General features: G+C 40.2%; 1 protein-coding gene across 18 annotated transcripts in view; it reads left to right on the top strand.

The window, feature by feature from the left end:
* The window catches only part of ESRRG (estrogen related receptor gamma), a 404,199-nt gene that overhangs the window by 21,102 nt on the left and 365,146 nt on the right, over positions 1–17,951 (top strand). For 3 of the 18 annotated variants that reach the window (XM_013096135.5, XM_072035518.1, XM_072035516.1), the window contains exon 1: positions 7,372–7,613. The exons of 13 other annotated variants lie outside the window; for them this stretch is intronic. Coding sequence is in view for 1 of the 5 variants with exons in the window: in XM_021269881.4 (XP_021125556.1) it covers positions 7,516–7,613 (98 nt within the window). In the remaining 4 variants the exon portion in view is untranslated. Of the gene's footprint in view, positions 1–7,360; positions 7,614–17,951 lie in introns of those variants that run through there. 2 more of the 18 variants (XM_021269881.4, XM_072035522.1) reach the window with 2 other exon arrangements.

Below are 17,951 nucleotides of genomic sequence, written 5' to 3'. Positions count from 1 at the left end.
CTACATTAGCTTATACATGGTGCGCGGGTTGCGTTTGCTCTGCAAATATGCCAGGGCTGAGAATGACGAAATGACTCATATGGTTGTGTTCCTCCTTGCCTCGAGAGTATCAAGGTGGCCCTTGTTCTGCGTGCTGGGGGGCTGGGGAGGGGAGGGGGCGGTTAATGCCTCCGCTGGAATCTGGCAGGTCTCCTTTTAGAGGACTTTCCAGTTTAAAATGTGCCAGGGGCAGAAGAAGGTAAACATGACATTCAGCGTGCTCATTATCAAAATAAGGAAAAACAAATCGATTGCATTAACTGTGTGTGCAGTATCACGGTTATTCCATAGTATTCCCCCTCCCACCCCCCTCCCCGAAATTAAAAGGTTGCCACTGGAGTGCTGTGTCCCTATCTCCAACCTAGCACCACTTATTACTGCAACGGCATTTCAATATTAAGTGATCTTGGAGATATTTCATCTTTCATTTTGAATCCTGAATTTGAATCAGCATTAGAATGTCAGGGCTGCAAGATAAGGTATAACAAACTAAGTAGACAGCTGAAGGGCTGCCGGTGAAGGTGCTGCTGAGAAGGATATCTTGGGCCGTTCGCAGTAACCTTGTTTACAGGGACGATTCAATTGCAACCTGAATTTCAGAGAGAGCCTGCCTGGACTAATGCCTGTGTGTTTGAAACTGATCACGAGTGTCTTGCACTGTAAACCCTCTCTCTGCCTGCATCGTGTACTCTCTGAAACTTTTCTGGAAGGTTATTATGATTTTCTGATATGAAAATTAAGATGTTTTCCTAACAGGAACACTGCTCTTTGAACTGGTGTACATTAGCAACAAAGTATTCCCGAGGTTTGATTATTTATTTATTTATTTATTTTGCCTCTGATGTGTCGGGATCAGTAGTTACACCGGTCGTTTTCACTTTACGCATAAGGCTTTGATTTAGTATATTTAAGTCTCAGCGGTTTTGAACGTATTTTTCAGCACACAAAGTCGGTTCAAGTCAGCATGTGAAAAGATGCACGTTGTAATGAGGAACAACTCTGTCGTGGTCTGCTCAATTTTTGTTTTCTTTTCTTAATGCTGTTCCAGGAAAATCACGTGCATTCAGTGGGTGCTAAATGCCAGCAGCCACATTAATGAAGAAAAAATGCTGTCGAAATACTTTGGAATAATAAATAGGATATGTAATGGTCAACCACAAGATAAAAATTTTACACAGTGTTTTTATGGCTCTAAATTGGCTGCATTGTAAACCAGGCTTACTACTCTATTAAGTCATCATACTTTTCAATTATTTAAGATTTCTAGCCAAGCTATCTAAAATCGTCTTCATTGTGCATATCAGAAAATTATATATAAGGTTGTAATTCCTTGTTGTTAGTCTGTGAGGGCTTTGTTGCGGATCGGGGTTTAATTTTGACTTATCAGGACAAATATTACAAAGCATGCACGCAGGAAAATGATATGGAAATAGCCCCAGTCCTACGGAATGGGGATAGTTACAGCACTGAAATGTACCTAATACAATTTGAGATCCACTCACTAAGAAACCTTGACAGTATCTGCCTTCCAGGTACTGTGCATTTGGAAATACTATATCTCCATTTAAATGCAGATCTTCAGTTTTCTCCAGGGGGCAGTTGGCGAATCTTTCGATTGAACCACTAGTACTAGAAAAACTAACTGCAGATTTACCCATGAACAAGAGACCCTTTCAAGTCTGCCTGTTTGAAATAATGATTTTAAAATTTCCTAATATTGCAATTTTAGATTGATTTTAAATGCCTTTTCAGAAGTCACACAAAAGGAATGCTGTCTTTTCTCCAAGTAGCACAATGTTTGCACACTTATTTAGCAGCCTAAAGAGAGATAACATTACAAGCAAGTGCTTTGTTTTTGCATGGCTATTGTGTATGCATGTGAGTTTTGTCAAATGGACAGAGCAGTCTTGCTTTGATTTTGACCTAGATTCATCCCGATTCTTCCTATACAGCTAGTACCTGCTTATTTCCTGCTGTGAAAATAGGAGAACAACTGTTGATGCTATCTGGCAGGGGCTGCGTGGGCAATGGACACTCTACACTGGTGCTACGGTTAGAAGGGGGTGCAAGCAAATACTCCCTCTCATGTGATTTTTCATTCTTTTAGAGTCTGATTCAAAGGAAGACAGAAAAAAAAATTGGGTGTAGTGAGTTTTTTTCTCTTTCCATGTTGGGCAAGCACATTTTGCACACTTGCACTGGTGAACAGGGCCAGGTTTTATTTAAAACAAGTCTTAGGTCCATTTTATTCTATAGACACTCGAACCTCAGTGCCAGCAGGTGTCAGCCGTCCTTTGAGGGGCTTGTCCTACCCAGTCCAATATCCGTACTGTTTGCTAGGTATCTGGTTGGCAGTGTAGCCCAACCCCAGGACATGGGGAATGGGAACTACGTCTTGGAGTGAAGGCAGAACAAATGGCCTGGTGCAGGGGAGATAAAGGATCCTGGCCTTTTCCTGACCAGTACCAGGTGCTGCATGCATTCATTGCTCTCTCTCGTCCTGAGCATCTCTCAGGATTCTGCCCCTGTCCCTGTGCCAAGCTGCAGAGATAGCACCCATATTATGCTCACCTGTTAATGGCATATAACCCATTGGCTTCAGTACCCTGGAGAAATCACTCACTTCAGCCTCTGCGTGGATTTCGGGCAGATCTGGAAAGTTGAAGCTCATGTGCATTAATGGCAGAGGTCCCATTCAGCTTAATTGATGGTGCTATCAACATCTGCAGGTTTGCATTTCTGGTGGAAGCCGCAATGGGATGGACTTCTTAAATGAGTGTTTTGCATACTGAGGTTGAAAGGAAAGTTGAGCCTGCTACATTAACATTCTGTCCGTATCGTTCTTTTGACATCAGTTGAATTTCTGCAAATGGGCAGAAGTAGGCATGAGAAGGAGATTAGGAGACGAGCTCTTCACAGGCACATGCTTTTTGTTGGCATACCGATCAGTGAAGATGCTTCTTTGCTGAAAACCGTGTTCTAAGTCAAGTCTCGGCATGCACAAACCTGCACATGCATATACAAGCTGAGCAGGGCCTATCCTGTGTAACACAATTTTTGCCTTTAATATCTGAGTAAGATCTCATATTGTAACTCAACCATTAGGGGAAAAGAAAATGGAACTTTTCTCAAACAGCTTTTCTGTTGGGGAATCTAGTGGCAGTTGCTTTGAAGCATGTGTAATTGATTATCATACATTTATTTTAAAAAGGAGACATAACAAGGAATCTAACATGATGTTTTGGAATATATCTTCTCCCCACAATGTTCTTGAGGGAAATGTAAGGTTGCAGGCATCATTTCATGCCCTGTATGTTTTTGAACATAAATCAAAGAAATTGTTGGAGAGTTATAGATGTTCATAGCAACTGTAGCTATAATAAACACATGCAGTATATATTTTCCAAGCTATTTTGTATGGGTGAAAAGCTGAAGCTGGCGTTTTGTGTGAACAATTCAACTTAATCACTGAAAATTTATTTCCTAGTTAGCGTGGATTACCAGCGTAGCATGAAGTCGTACACCTTGGCTTAAGTACATCTGGTTGTGAAGCCTTGGTTAAAACTGGGAAAGGATTTAAATTGGATCTAGACACCTTGAATGAATTATTTCAGATGTCACATTTATTGTGATGCCTCCATGGCAATATTTACATCTATATTATCACTTATATTGGTTTCAAAATATGCTGGATGCTTTAGGGAGCAAATAAAAGACAAGAACAGTATGAAAACCCCCCCACCACACACACACACACACACACACAGACACGCACAGACACACACACACACAATTTTAATTGCACACATAGTACAAAATATGACTATAGTAAATAAAACAGGAAGGAGAATCCTGACTGATCAGGTGGTGCAGAGCTGCAGGTTAGAACAGCACAGAGCTTAGGCATACAAGTCTCTGGGTGATTGCATTAGTTTTGTTTTAAAGTCTTAATAGATGAACAGGGACAAGTGACTTTTGTGGAGGAATTTCCATGAGAGGAGGATAGAGACTTGAGTGAGGATGAGGGAAGTGTTCCTTTCACCGACAAGGCTCCAAATGTATTAAACTGCTAGAAAGAAAATCCAGTAGTTGCAGTTAATGTGTATATGGACAGCCTGGGGATAGGACACATTCAGGATCTGTGCAGAAATTAGATAGGGTCTGGATGAACCAAGTTTGGGACTTGATGTTCAAGCAAAGTGCTGAGCCACTGAATAAAAGAGGTAGGGCTGTTTCATGGGGTCTGGTCTTCCAAGCACTTTCAGGTGTAGCCCTCACTACTCTATGTATTCCTATTTCAGTCACAGATGGATAATTAAAAATAGTATTGCTGCTGAAAATTCGGAGACTAGGTAAAAGATCTGACTTTTAAAAGTGTCATGGTGTGTCTGTTGGACTGGTGTTTTATTGTGGTTACTTTCAGTAATTCCTTTTTTATTGCAATAGCCAGAAATCCCTTTTTAAAAGAGAAAGGTGATATATTATTGCTCAGCTCCTGGAAACAGGGTTTTAAAATACGCAACAACTGAGAATTTGCACCATTTGTTTGTAGTATTAGTCTTCAAAGACATCCTCAGCAGGCAGTCATTTAACTTTAGGACCTGTCTGAATTAAATAAGAGAGCTTGGTAGATGGTCGCGGCTGATGGAAGTAAGGAAGGCCTGGCCTGGCCCACCTCTGGCACCAGTACCACCCTGGAGGAGCATGGGGTTGGTTTTCTAGTTGGTTTCTATCCTTGACCCTGGACACGGATGGAGGAGAGCTGGAGGCATACAGCCTCTGACACCGAGTATGCTCATAACTGGCTTCCCCTTCTTCATTTCTCTCCTAACTCTTGCTCCCCATGCTCTCCAAACATTTTTTGTGGCCTTTCCTTAACAGCTGGGCAGTCTTGTGCTGTCCTTTGCAGGCTGGAAAATGGACTTTGGGTTGTGACTGCACTCCTTGCCTTATACCACTCTGTGAAAACAAAACTCAGCGAGAAAGCCAGAAAGGGGTTAATAAGGAAAAACAGAAGGTTGCAGATTGAGGTATAGTTGGAAAGGCTGGGAGAATAAATACTTTTGCAAATCCCGTGTCCCATGTGGTTGGGATCAGTGTGCATTTTTAAAGAAGAGTTGAAGGAGCAGTGTTAATGGATCCATAGTTGTGACGGATGTGACACGATTGTGTAGGAGATTTAAGGAAACGCAGAATCTGTCCCTGAGAGGACATCCTCCAGCCTTGACAGGTTCTAGTTTGGTGGGGGTAGGGCTGCTGCATAGGGCTGGATTACTCTCCTTGTGCAGAATTTGGAAGATCCAGACTGTCCGTGTACACATGGGTATTTAGGGGCTCTTGGTGAGGAAACTTCATTCACTGAAATTCCTCCCTCCACTGGGGTTTTACTGCTTGTCTTAAAAAAGTGTCTTGAATTCCACCTGCCAAAAAAAGCTTGTTTTACTTTGTGCTGAATTTCTAACAGGAAAAAAAAAAAAAAAAAAAAAAAACCTTTCCTGCCGAATTACGGCCAAATGAGACCAGGTGGACAAAGGTTGAGAGCAAAGTATGTAAAGCCTGGGCAGCAGGTTGGGTACTGGAGCACAGAGAGCAGGTTGTCCAAGGTCACTGCTGCTCTTATGGCACAGCTCGGAGCTGGACTCAGGAGCTCAGGTTTTAGTCCATTACCTCTCTCCAACATGCAATCCCTGTCCCACAACTTGAGCAACGGAGGCAGAGAAACCTTACTTTTGCAATGTGCATACATTTAATGGCTCTGGTTTCAGCATGGAGAGGAAAGGCAAAGTGTTGAAGGTTACACAGCCAGTCAGTGGCAGAGGCTGAAAAGGACCCAACTCCACCGCTGGGGTGGCAGTTCTCTTGCTTGCCCTGTCTCTCCAGGGTGAAGATGCATGTTTCTTGTCAGTACTTTCTTAATCCAAGGACATGAACTATGAGTACCCCTGAAAATTGGGGCAGAACCCCTCATACTTGTTTGTGCTTGCGAGTGTGCGTGCGTGTGCAACGTGCGTGTTCAGACATTGTGCGTGAACAGGTTCTCAATTATTTTCGTGTTTGAATCACTGAGCCTGCTGTCTTGATGTACTGTCAGTTTTGCTTTCTGCCCTTTGGAATAAAGTTCAAAATATTAAAGAAATAACACACGATATATTAGGAGCTAGAATAGTCATAGCGCCCAAGGGGAAAAGAGGGTGGTGAATAATCTGTCTTAAAAATACCCAGAAAAAAAAACCTTAGCTACTCCTAACCAAACTCTGTGGTGGTGCACTTGTAAAGGGCACTCCTCTGAATTCTGTTTCTTAGGGTTGCTGGTTGTCCTGTAGGGAGAAGTAAGTCCCTCCTGGAAAGCAGCATGCAAGCTCTTTGGTCACGCTGTGGACACGGGTGCGGGGGACGTGTGGTCACGTTTATTCTTCTGAGCATTACCCTGGGCTAGGTGCTGAGGCAATTAAACTGGAATTAATTGTTGATAATTATTTAAAATCAAACGTTGCTTCCTGGTTTAGGAGCTGAAGCAGCTCTAAGCAGACATATTTTTAAATGTCACTTTTCTGGTTTTATTAGTTCACGTGGACACTGGTAAGCGCTGCAGGAACAGCCCCAGGTTCTGCCCACCTGTCCTCAGTGCTGGGGTGCTGAGCTGTGGGCAGGGGTGGTGCTTGCAGATGCTTGGAGTCACAGTGTGACCTTGGTTAGAATCCCAAACTTTGCCAAATTTGGGCCACGGGGCTCCACAGTTCTGGTCCAACAGGGGACCATGTTAATAGGGTGTAAAAAAAATAAATAATAATAATAATAATTAAAAAAAGGATATTAAATAGAAGAATCAGCCTCCTCCCTCTCCCCAGATCTGTTAGTTTGTATTCTGTATCACAATAAAAAACAGCTGGGGCACATGTGACAGATACAGGGCAGGTTTGGGATGAATTTAGGATAAATAAGATGCCCACTGCACTTATTTAACAATTCTAACGCATAAAATGCTTTTGGGCGCAGCTAGCAGCTCCTCATCTGCAATCAGGGCAAAGCAAAAGATACAGTGGCAAATTCTGCAGTTTGTAGTCCTGACACAGGCAAAACCTCCTCTTACAGCAAATGAGACTTTTTTGCTTTTGTTGTGGCGAGCGAGAATTTCAGATCAGAATTAATAGAAATAATAGAGTAAAACTACAGCTTCAGAAGTCCTGCAGGACATGCAGCAAGCCCCAGTGATTCGGACTGGGTGAAGTTGTCAAAGGTTGCTCTGCTCTCCAGAGCCTGGCAATAGCTCCACTGAAATGTGATGCCATTGGTTTTCAGCAAAGGTTTCTTTCTGCAGGGCTGCAAACAGAGATCAGCTGCTACTGTGTATACACAACTAGGGAGCAAATCAACCAGCACATTTAAGCAGCCTTTTTAACCCCGAGACTTTCCAAGATTTCTTCTTCACACAGGAAGTTTCCTTTATATTGTCAGATTTAGCACTTTGCTCATGTAATGAGATCAGAGCTAGGATCACTGCTGCACAGTAGAAAGACTTCCTTAAGACATTTGTCCTTGAAACTGCACCAAACTCTTGGAAGAACCCAGAACCTGTAAGTATGTATGCTATAGGCAGCAATAGCACAGAGCAAAGCTGCAATCAACCATTATACAATATCCGATTAGCAGTGCAGTAGGGTTTTTTTTCAGATGTTATGTTACATTCATTTTCAATTTGTTCTAAGGAAACAAATCAATTCGGGCTTCTGATACAGTGACTTTGCAGTAGATGAGCTAGTAATATGTTTGATTTAACTATTTGTTGCTCTCATGTAGCTTGTGGGACAATTATTGTAGCCATCAAACCGTGGAGAACTTTTCTTATGTTTTTAGGCATTTTAAATGATTTTGGTATCCATTGTGCAAATAAGTTTTCTCTTTGCTTTCTGATTTTGGCAACCCCACCCTATGACAAACTATAAATAACAGGGCAAATGGAATTAGTGTGCATTGTTCTTAGGTAGCAATAAAATACATTTATTTTTGCGGCTTAATTTACTCATTAGCAATGTTCCAGTGTTGGGGTATTTTTTGTCTTAATTGAATTCTACTCAAAGCTGTCTGTTTTGTGTTTTACTATCCTGTATGTGTCTGTTTAAGTTACTTTGCTGGGACTGCAGTCTGGTTAAACCTGTATTTAAGCACTATTTATATTCTGAGCACATTTCTGGTAAAATAAGTGTTTGAGATTTTTTTTTTTTAAAGCCTCTAAACAGTATAGTTTTATTAGCAGTGAGCGCCAGAGAAGGCACAACATGGATGAATGTCAGATGTAGACCACGGAACCAAGTCCTCCGTGCACTAAGTCAGAGCCGAACCTGTCCACTTTTGCGACTACAACTAATAAAAGCCTGGAGCTCCCTTTCAATAAATTTTTAATATGCAACAATCCTTATGTTTATAAGATTAATTTCTCCCAGGTTAGCCTGATTGATGGCTGGATTGTGGTTTCTTAAGAGCTTTCTCCACGAAACCCCCCAGAAGAGCTGCATTCCATTTAACTAGTGAATGTAAAAACTGGTAACCATGGATTCAGCCACCACTAACTGTCGAGAGCAATGACTTGTTGTAAACAATACAAATGAGCCAGGATAGCAGAAGCAACCAGACATGAAATGATTTTAATAGAAATTACGGTAAAGGTCATGTGATACTGTATCGGCTTGAATTCAGTGTTAAAGGGAAAGTATTTCAGTTTTGCAGGTTTGATTTAAATTGTGCGTCTCCACGAGCTTCATGTTTGCGTGAGACCCACAGAAGGGAAAATGAAGCAGCCCTTTGGAAATGCCTGTGCTTAATTGCACGTTACGGCTTAGGCCCTGATCCCAAAAATGTACGAGTAACTGTAATCAGTGGGATTATTCGCGTGCATAAAATTAAGTACTCGTGTAAGTGTTTGTAGGATCAAGGCCTTTTTAGGTAAGTTAGAAAGGGGAAAAAAAATATGTATTCTAAGGAAATAATAACCTGTCACTAACGATAAATCATAGAAATGCGAGTCTTTGTGCTGTTGTGTGGTTTGGTTGGAAATTGTTTGCTTGTTTTGATAACAGGAAAACAAGTTATATTTATCCCTTCGTTTTCAAATGTTATGACTTTCATTTCTCATCCACCATTCCTTAAATCCTCTTCCTAATTTATAGCCTCTCTCTTTTGGATAACTGGTACGCCGGAGTGTCAGCTATTATAATACAGCATGATGATAGGCACATGCAGATCGCATGAGCAGTCGTGTGTCCTATCTCAAGAATTTCCATCCCTACAAAATCTTTGCTGACTCCCAGCTGTCACATGGCTGTCACTCACAAATTCTAACCATAACCAAATCCTTTTCCGTGTGCATGCGCTATTCAAGCCTTTCTACGTCCATGTGTACGCAGGCACAAATGTCCCTGCACTTTCTCTGTGTAAATTGGGCTCTCCCCAAGCCTGCTGCATTCCACTAATATTTCTTCATTAATTTGTTCTTGGGTTCAACTTCCCTGTCATGCCTCTGCTAACCACATGCTCTTTTAAGAAGGAACCTGGAAAAATAATAGCAGTTGGTCAGAAACGCAAACAAAAATAACTTTGTGCTTTGTTTAATATAACAGTTCAAATCAGTATGAATCTAAATTCACGACTTCCACGGTCCCCTAAACTGCTCCAGAATTTTAACTCTTAATGTTCCATAGGCAGAATCGTCACCTTGCAGCATATTGACCTAATTGTTTGAGTATTTGCTTTTCATAACACTTACATTATTTGAAAAATTAGCACTAGTTCTAGTCATAGACTGTTTAAAACCAAAAGTATTTTAAATAATTTTTTATCAGTGTGTTCAAGCTGGCCAGCCTCTGTCAAGCTTAGGCTGCAACTGAAAACATGCCAGTAGATACAGGACAAATCTTGCTTTCCTTGTTCTGAGATGACTTGTCAAAATGGGTGGGATTGCTTGTATGAGTCAGAAAGGTAAGATTTAGTTTATACATAGATTAACAGCAGGCCACTCACTTCATACAGGCAAAAATAGACTGACTTCTACTGAGGAAAAATAAAATAAATAAATAACACCCACAACTTTGAAAAGTGAGGGGAAGAAAAGCTCTTGAACAGGAACATATGAAAAAAAAAAGCCAAATTACAAAATATTTTCTATTGTTTGTTTATGTCATTGTTAACAGTGTATTGGGGGTGGTGACAGAGGGGACATTGCTATAAATTAGACCTATACTAAATAACTATACTAAATTTTTACCAAAAAGGTAAAGAAGGTGAATGGATGGAAAAGGTACCATCTTAACTTTGCATACACAGCACAGCAGGGATCCAGAACTGAAAGTAACACGTTGATGAAAGCAATGAGACTTGAGACCAATATCGAAGTGATCTGGGGAAAGTACACTGGGCTCTTTACCATGGGATCATTATGAACTCTTAATAATTCTTGCACCCCTTGAAAAACAGGTGGGGGAAGTAAGGATCAGTGCGCCTGGCAGAAGAAACCAGGCTTCAATCTGGAAAAATAGTGAAGTATTCAGGAAGGAAGGATCGCACACTGCTTCCATGAACTTTGCTGGTATGGGACATTGGGCGGTTTTCCTTTGCTCAAAATATCTTTGGCATCATTGCAATCTGTGACATACGTGCTTGTTTACTCTCATGTATTTTGCATCAAATACTGATTTTGTAATGTAAAACTTTCAGCAGCTAGTGGATGAGCTCCCAGAACTCTTTCCCCATCTGCAGGTAGGAAGAACTGGGAGGCAAGTCCCCATTCCTCTCACAGTTTATGAAGTTCAGGTGTTGTGTTGGTGGGTGCCTGCAGAACACTTAGACCAGAATTCTCATTTGAAACAAAGGATTTGAATCCCAAAAATAGAGACCCTAGTATTTCACTTGAAGTCTCAGTGAATGCAATAAGGCAAATGTTACAATGCTAGGTGGAAGTATTTGGGGACTAGCAGAAATACATACTATTAAAATAATTGGTAATAATTAATTGTAATCTCCATTATAAACACAGTAAGACAAAACAATAATAAAAAGTTGTATTTTATGTTTGTAATTCTAATCTATGATTTTTATTTTAAGACTGCTTTTATCAATTAGATAGCTTTTAGGCATGGAAATATCACATCAACCATTCTGTCAACAAAATTCAAGTGGTGCAGGAGATAGAGATTAAACTGGTGTTTAGGCCTGCTCAAACTTTACTTCATTGTTGAAAATGCCAGTGGTGGTGCAGGTAAGTGAGAAATAATATGGGAGTTCATGTCAGGTGGACTCCTGGCTATCAAGAACTGGACTGAAACTACTTAATTTCATGAAGCATAGCAAACTATTTGGTCACTGAGTGACAGAACATTGTTCTTTAAATTATTAACTCTGTGTAAGCAGTACAGTGTTTTTCTAAATTTCCATTGGTTTCTAGTTTTACTTCTTAGCTGGTGTGGGTAAGTGAAGCTTTTTGAGGACTCAGTCTTTTGGACGTTTCCAAATATACTTCTTCCCATGGGTTATCAAAGTCCTATGATTTATGGGTTATAAAGTTCTCCAGGTCAGGAAAACTTTTGTGGGGAGTAAAGAGAGGACTGCGTTCAGAATCAGGTAGATGAACTTGTCATTACATTTACGTGACTAGAACACATCTTTCATTATTCTGCATTATTCCTTTGTACAGAATAAGGTTGTTCTTTGTGTATTTTAGTTTTAACAGAGCTAGACTGTCATTGACCATGAGCTTTTGCATGCGTAGACTCTCTTCTTCCTGGCAGGGCTTTAGGCCCAGATCCACAAAAGGATTAGATGCTTTAAGTGGGACTTAAGTGGGATTTAGGCATTGAAAGGCCAAACTGAGATCCTCGATATCCCCGCTGAACTGCCACCTAACCTTAGAAGATGCCTAACCTATGTGAGTGTCTACATTTTCAATATCCAGCTTTCCCAGGTGGCCAGAGATCTGCTTTGGATGTTCTCAAGCACTTCCATCCTGACAAGGTTGAGCCTCTCTGCTCCCATCTTTTCCCCCGTGTCCTGGCAGACTTCAGAAAGCACGAGCTCCTCTTGCAAAATGGTGGCTGTCTGTGTGTGATGTATCCCACTTTTTCCAGTTGTCCTTCTAGGGAAGGACTCTTCACAAAGTTTATTTCAGGAGCAGCCTGGGAACCTTGAAAAAGATGTCAGAATGGAGAAATCTGAGTGTTGCTGTATAAGCATATAGGTCCTAGAGTAGAGGTGAGACTTCAGATGCAGCGCAGCCTTCTGGCAGTCTTGGACTGCTCCCTGCTTGGTGATGGCCTCTCATGAATTTGCTGCCGTGAGACTCAGGAGCAGCTAACAGGGCTGAGGGCTCATTTGTAAAGTCAGAGCCTCTGAAAGTTGGGTACTGGGATGTGAAATTATTACTGCACCTAGAGGCTTCCTTGGAGAATGCAGGCCTTTGTATTTTGTAACAGCAGTTCTGAGTGTAGAACTTGTTCAGACTCTTCTGCGAGGAGTCACACAGGATTGCACCTGTCAGTGCTACATGGCAGATTTTCATTTTTCTGAAAAGTACACTTGTTGGGGTGTTCTGCGTGCAATCCCAGAAATAATCATCACTTTTTAGGACTGCAGTCTCAAGAATTTCCTTGAGCCGTGGCTGGACTGATAGCTGTCTCGCTTTGCAGAGGCAAAAGCAAATAATGTCTCGTTAGTAGCTGACTAAGTGGTCCTGTGCCATCACTTATTTCTTAGCTGTACTCCTGACATTTTGTGTGTTCTTACCCATGTCTGTTGTTTGTTTAAATCCTGCTCAGGTCCTTGATTTATCAGTTTTCTGTAGACTTTTGTTCGAGTAGTCCCAAATGCTATCCCATTTCAAATAGATGCAACCTTATCAGCAAATAGTCTTTAATCAATAACCTTAACTCTTTCCCCTAATTCTGCATAGACTCTTTTTGACATTGTATTTTTTTTAAATCTTGTATATAATCTAAAAATATCTGTGAGGGGACGGTATTCAGGAAATCTGGTAGAATTTCTTCTGAATCATTTAATCTCTTTAGCCAAAAGATGAATAGGTGCTTGCTCTTCCTTTTTCTCCACGTTAATAGATAAGAGCATTTTTCTTTTTCCCTTTTTCCTTTTTCTTTTTCCTAAAAAACAGTACTTTTTCTTGGGGAAGTTCCTAGTTTTCTAATTTGTCGAAGATAGCTGGACTACATATAACCTTAATATTATTTATTGCTATTTCAATTTATGTGCATGTGCAATCCGATAAACTGCAATGCAGAGCTTAAAAAATATATTTTTTACACAGGTATAGCCTAGAAACTATGCAATTAGATGTACTCTTTGAAAAACTGGAAACTCCAATCACAAAAAGCCTATATGCAGAGCATAAACTTAACATCTAATAATGATAGTTATGCATATTCCTTACAAGAACATGTCATGCTTATATTTAGGTAGATAAAATCTGCAGGACTGTCTATGATAATGACATCTTAATAGCTAAGAATATTATTTATGTATTTTTAAAACTAATACAGGGAGATCTGTAATGGAGTATGTGTTAAACCATCCTGTAACTTTCAATCCAGTAGCTTTGTGTTTTCAGTACAGCATGCTTGAATAATGACACATTTATTTTAGTATAATGCGTATAAACACTGGCTCCTAGGCACATCTTTCATAATTTCAATTGTATTTTTGAATTATTTGTCATTTAATCCCACTATGGTATTTCAAGGACAAACAGATTCATAAAGTTTGTCAGTTTGTGAGTGTTTCTGGTTTGCTGTTTTACCTTTTTCACTGCAGAAGATTTGCTCCTGGACTTCCCTGAAGACACCAGCATACTACATAGAGCACAAGTTAGATATAGCATAGTAAGGTAATATAAAGAAACCTATTGCTGTCCAATTGCAGGAGGGAGCTGGTATTGTGAGTGTTAAATCATAATACATAATGAATGTGTGACTATTATATGTAACCAATTTTAGGTATAGGAAGTTCAGCAAATATATTGTGTCTTGGTGGTTGCCAGATCACTTGCATGTTTACTAAATCCTATATACAGCACTTCCGTTTGCTGGGTTACTCATTGAGCTTTTAATAGTCAACTTAATTTTAGTTAAGGTTCAGTTTAGTAACTCTTGCAATTAGTGGAAAATATTGCCAGCATTCATTTGGTAAACCATATTACTATGTTATGCATGTGCCCAGTACATGCGGAGGTGAAAGATAACAGATCGATTCTTATGGATCCCGTAGTCACTGGCTTTTAAGGATAAATTATAGAACCTTTTAATTATTGGGGGTAATCTTGCAGAAAATTGAATCTTGAGTTTGCATGTGTGAGGAAGTTTGGTCTCCCTTGCTCACCATAGCTTCCTAATCCCGAAAGCAGCTCCATACACTTGGATCTCTGGTGACCTGTCAGCCTGTGCATTTGTGCAGGTGAAATGCTGTTTCTGAGTAGGGCTTAAATACATCGTAAAAGCAAGAAGTCTTATTTTCAAGGCAAGGTTCTCAGCTTTGTAATGCTTTCTTGCTTCATCTCTGTGGAAACAGCTAGTGTACAGGAGGTAAGTCTGTTGCTTGACTCTTCTTGGACATTTTTGTGTTTTTTGTTTTATGGGTACAGGCAGAGAACTGCAGGTGAGACTTGAGCAAGCCAGGTAACATCCTGCAAAGTAAAGTACCAGGGGCAATAGCAGTAACTAAGAATTAAGTCTGAAACAAAGTCAGAGGTACAACATGACAACAACCAAATGCGTCAAGAGGATTTTTTTTTTTTTTTGAGCAAATAGATTAAAGCATATCTGGTTGATGTTGCTGGACAATGCAGGCCTGTATGTTCCCAAGGATGGATACTACATGGACAGTTATAGCAGTGTCTGTGTCATGTTGACAGAGGTCATGTATGAATTAGGATTTCTCAGATCCATAACTACTCCAAATACAGTTTCCTCTGACAAAGTCAGTAGGAATTGTATAACGGAGGCAGAAAGGCATACGCAGTTTGTATCATAATTTGGCTTTTGCTCAGAAGTAGATGCTGGTTGCTTTTGTGTGGACTGGACTTCAGGAGTGCATGTCTCCCAGTACACCAAGCCCAGGATCCTCTCTGTTGGGCTGCCCTATCACAGCCCAAGTCAATCAATGTCTTGAGAATGTCTTGTGGGCTCAGGGTCCTGCCCCAGTTAGAAATACACTGATGTAATCAAAGCTAATAATATTCTTTGCCATATACACCTCGTGTAGAGAAAGTAAGGCTGGCAATAGGCTCCTGTCAAGCTGCATGAAGAACAGGCAGCTGAGAGCTCTGATTTATAGGAGGTTGTAGTTAAGTGAGGATCTTTACATATGAAATCATTCTTCAGCTGTATGGAAGAGCATACAGGATGATGTCTTAGCTTCACTGAGATCAGTGGGAATCTGTCTTAGTATCTCTGTATATTCTGTATACTCCTGTGGTGCTCTTCTTGCCGGTGACAGAAACCCCAGTGCAGATTTCAGCAGAATCCTCACTGTCACATTCAGTATGATCTTTACAGGATGGGTATTGATGCTAGTAATATTACAGGATAAAAAAAAATACTGCGAAAGACAGGGGTTTTAAAGCTCTCTATTTTATGTGTTGACACTGCTTTTTATTTATTTATTTATTATTTTACTTATTTATTTATTTATTGTCAGGAAGGGTGTCGTGTCGTGTGTCCCCCCCTCTCCCCAGTTTTCTCAGGCATAGGATACTAAAGATCAAGACCCTGGATGCTAATTGTAAGAGAAACTTACAAAGTATTGGTATTTTTCCTCTTTGGAGAACTGTTTATTTATAAAATATTTGAACTCCTTAATAGGAAGGAGCTGTAAGAAATTTCAGGCAGTTATTCCTCTTTGACAGAAATCTGTATTTAGAATTCTGCTAGTCTCCTTTATTTATAACAAAACCTTTGAATATAATTTCCAAGTCGTTCAGCTATGGTAAGTGATGTGATAATGAGGACAGAGTATAGGTCACAAGTCTGCAAATATGTGTGAGGAGGTGGTGAGCTTAACTTACCAGGTGAAAGAAAGGTTAGTATAGCAACTGCGTGAATACTTCAAAGCATGCAGCTAGTTTGCTGCACTAACTTAATTATCCCCGCTATAGATATGTTTGATAAACATATCTGTAGCCCAGATTCTGTTACCTAGCAGTGGGAAATAGCAGAAGGCTTCTGTTTGTTTGCCAGTTGACTTGAAGCCTTCCTTTATCCTTCCTTGTGTTAGGTTTTTCAAGGACTTTCCTGCCTCTTTGCCTATTTGATGAAAAGAGACCTTTCTTTTTAATGGTGGAAAATATTGTAAGGTGGGAAATGGTGTGGCCTGATGGGGATGGGTGTAAAATGTTAAAGTAAGTGTAATAAGGACTTCATCCTATTTTAATAAAACACTGCCTGAGCCAAGAAAAAAACAAACTCCTATCACTCCTACTGAATCAACTGCATTCTGGTGTCATCACTGCGTCTCATCAAGCATCTTGCATCCTCCGTGCAATACTACAGGGTGTTTTTGAGCATCCCAGCATTGTTGACTTTTTCCACAAACAGCGTGATCTGGAATGCAAAGGAGCGGGATTACCAGCAGTACCCATCACGCAGAAATGCGAGATGGTGCCCTGTTCTTTGACACTAAAATGTGGCCTGCTGTCGGCAAGCTGTGGACTTTAATAGGGAAAGACAGTAGGGAACTTCTGAGCTTTTTAGTCCTTCTGCTTCTGGAAAGTCTGTTACACAGTGAGGTACAGTTTTAAAATGTGGTCATTTTTAATACCCTCTCCCTTACGTCTGGCTGACAGATTGGGAGTGTGGAGGGTGGGAGGAGGCAAAACAGACAAGCTGAAAACACAGGATGTGTACACATACATTAAACTGGAGCAAAACAAAAATAAATAAACTTATGTGAACACAGAAGGGGTCTGTTTTAAGGCCAGTCTTAACTCCTGTTTTAGATGGCCTGTGGTGAAAATCATTAGCTAAAATGGATGCTATTTATGTCTCCTTTGAACTGAATTTATGCAAACTAACTCATTAGCCAGCAGTTCTAACTGGAGAGAACACACATTAAATTTTGGTAGATTTTTGTTCTGAGCAACACTATTTTCATTGCAAACCTTAGAAATAAATAAATAAATAAATAAGAGAGCTCTTTGATATGCACGCTTTTTCATACACAGTTTATATTGGTTAGCTCTCTTGTTCTTAAGCCCATAGGCACTGATGCATGCTGAATATCATTTGTTCAACAGTGACATAAAAATCAGAAACGTAGTCCCAAGTCTGATTTATACATGTAAATCTGGAATTTATCCACTCTCTTTTGAGGTGTTGCTGTGTGTTTCCACTTCCAGAGCATGGATCAAAACTTTTCTGTTGACTGAGTAGTTTTCTGATTTGAGAATGCAGGTGAGCACAGGTGTGTTTTATGGGTCTGCATTGCATTCAGTATGCATTTTGATAGCTCACACCAAAAGCAAGGCTTTGGGCCTTCCAGATTTTTATTTGTTCCACTTTGGGCATTTGAATTTTGTGAAGAAGCTGTAGGTCTGTGATGATTTCTGCAAGGGGAAGAGTACTACTGACCCTTGCCTGTTTCTAATAAACTCTTCGTGGTTTTCTGCTGACTTCCTCTGTGATAATACAGTTGCTTTCATTTTGTGTTGACGATTAGTAACCTTTTCATCCCTATATGCATAGGGGAGAATAAAAGTTTCGACAAAAGGCATTTCTAGTTTGATTATTGTCTGTTTTTGCTACTGTAAAGAAAAGAGGAACACGTGAAGTATCACTTGTAAATGTAGTAGCAAATAGAGCAACATTGAGAGCAAAGTAGATATATCATGAGCTATTACTTTTAAACACAGAATGTTTGAAACAAGG

Source organism: Anas platyrhynchos, chromosome 3 (genome assembly GCF_047663525.1).
Source record: "Anas platyrhynchos isolate ZD024472 breed Pekin duck chromosome 3, IASCAAS_PekinDuck_T2T, whole genome shotgun sequence".
In the NCBI taxonomy this organism is placed as follows: domain Eukaryota; kingdom Metazoa; phylum Chordata; class Aves; order Anseriformes; family Anatidae; genus Anas; species Anas platyrhynchos.
The sequence above is the reverse complement of the archived record's forward strand: the minus strand, read 5'-3'. Positions and strand labels throughout refer to the sequence as shown.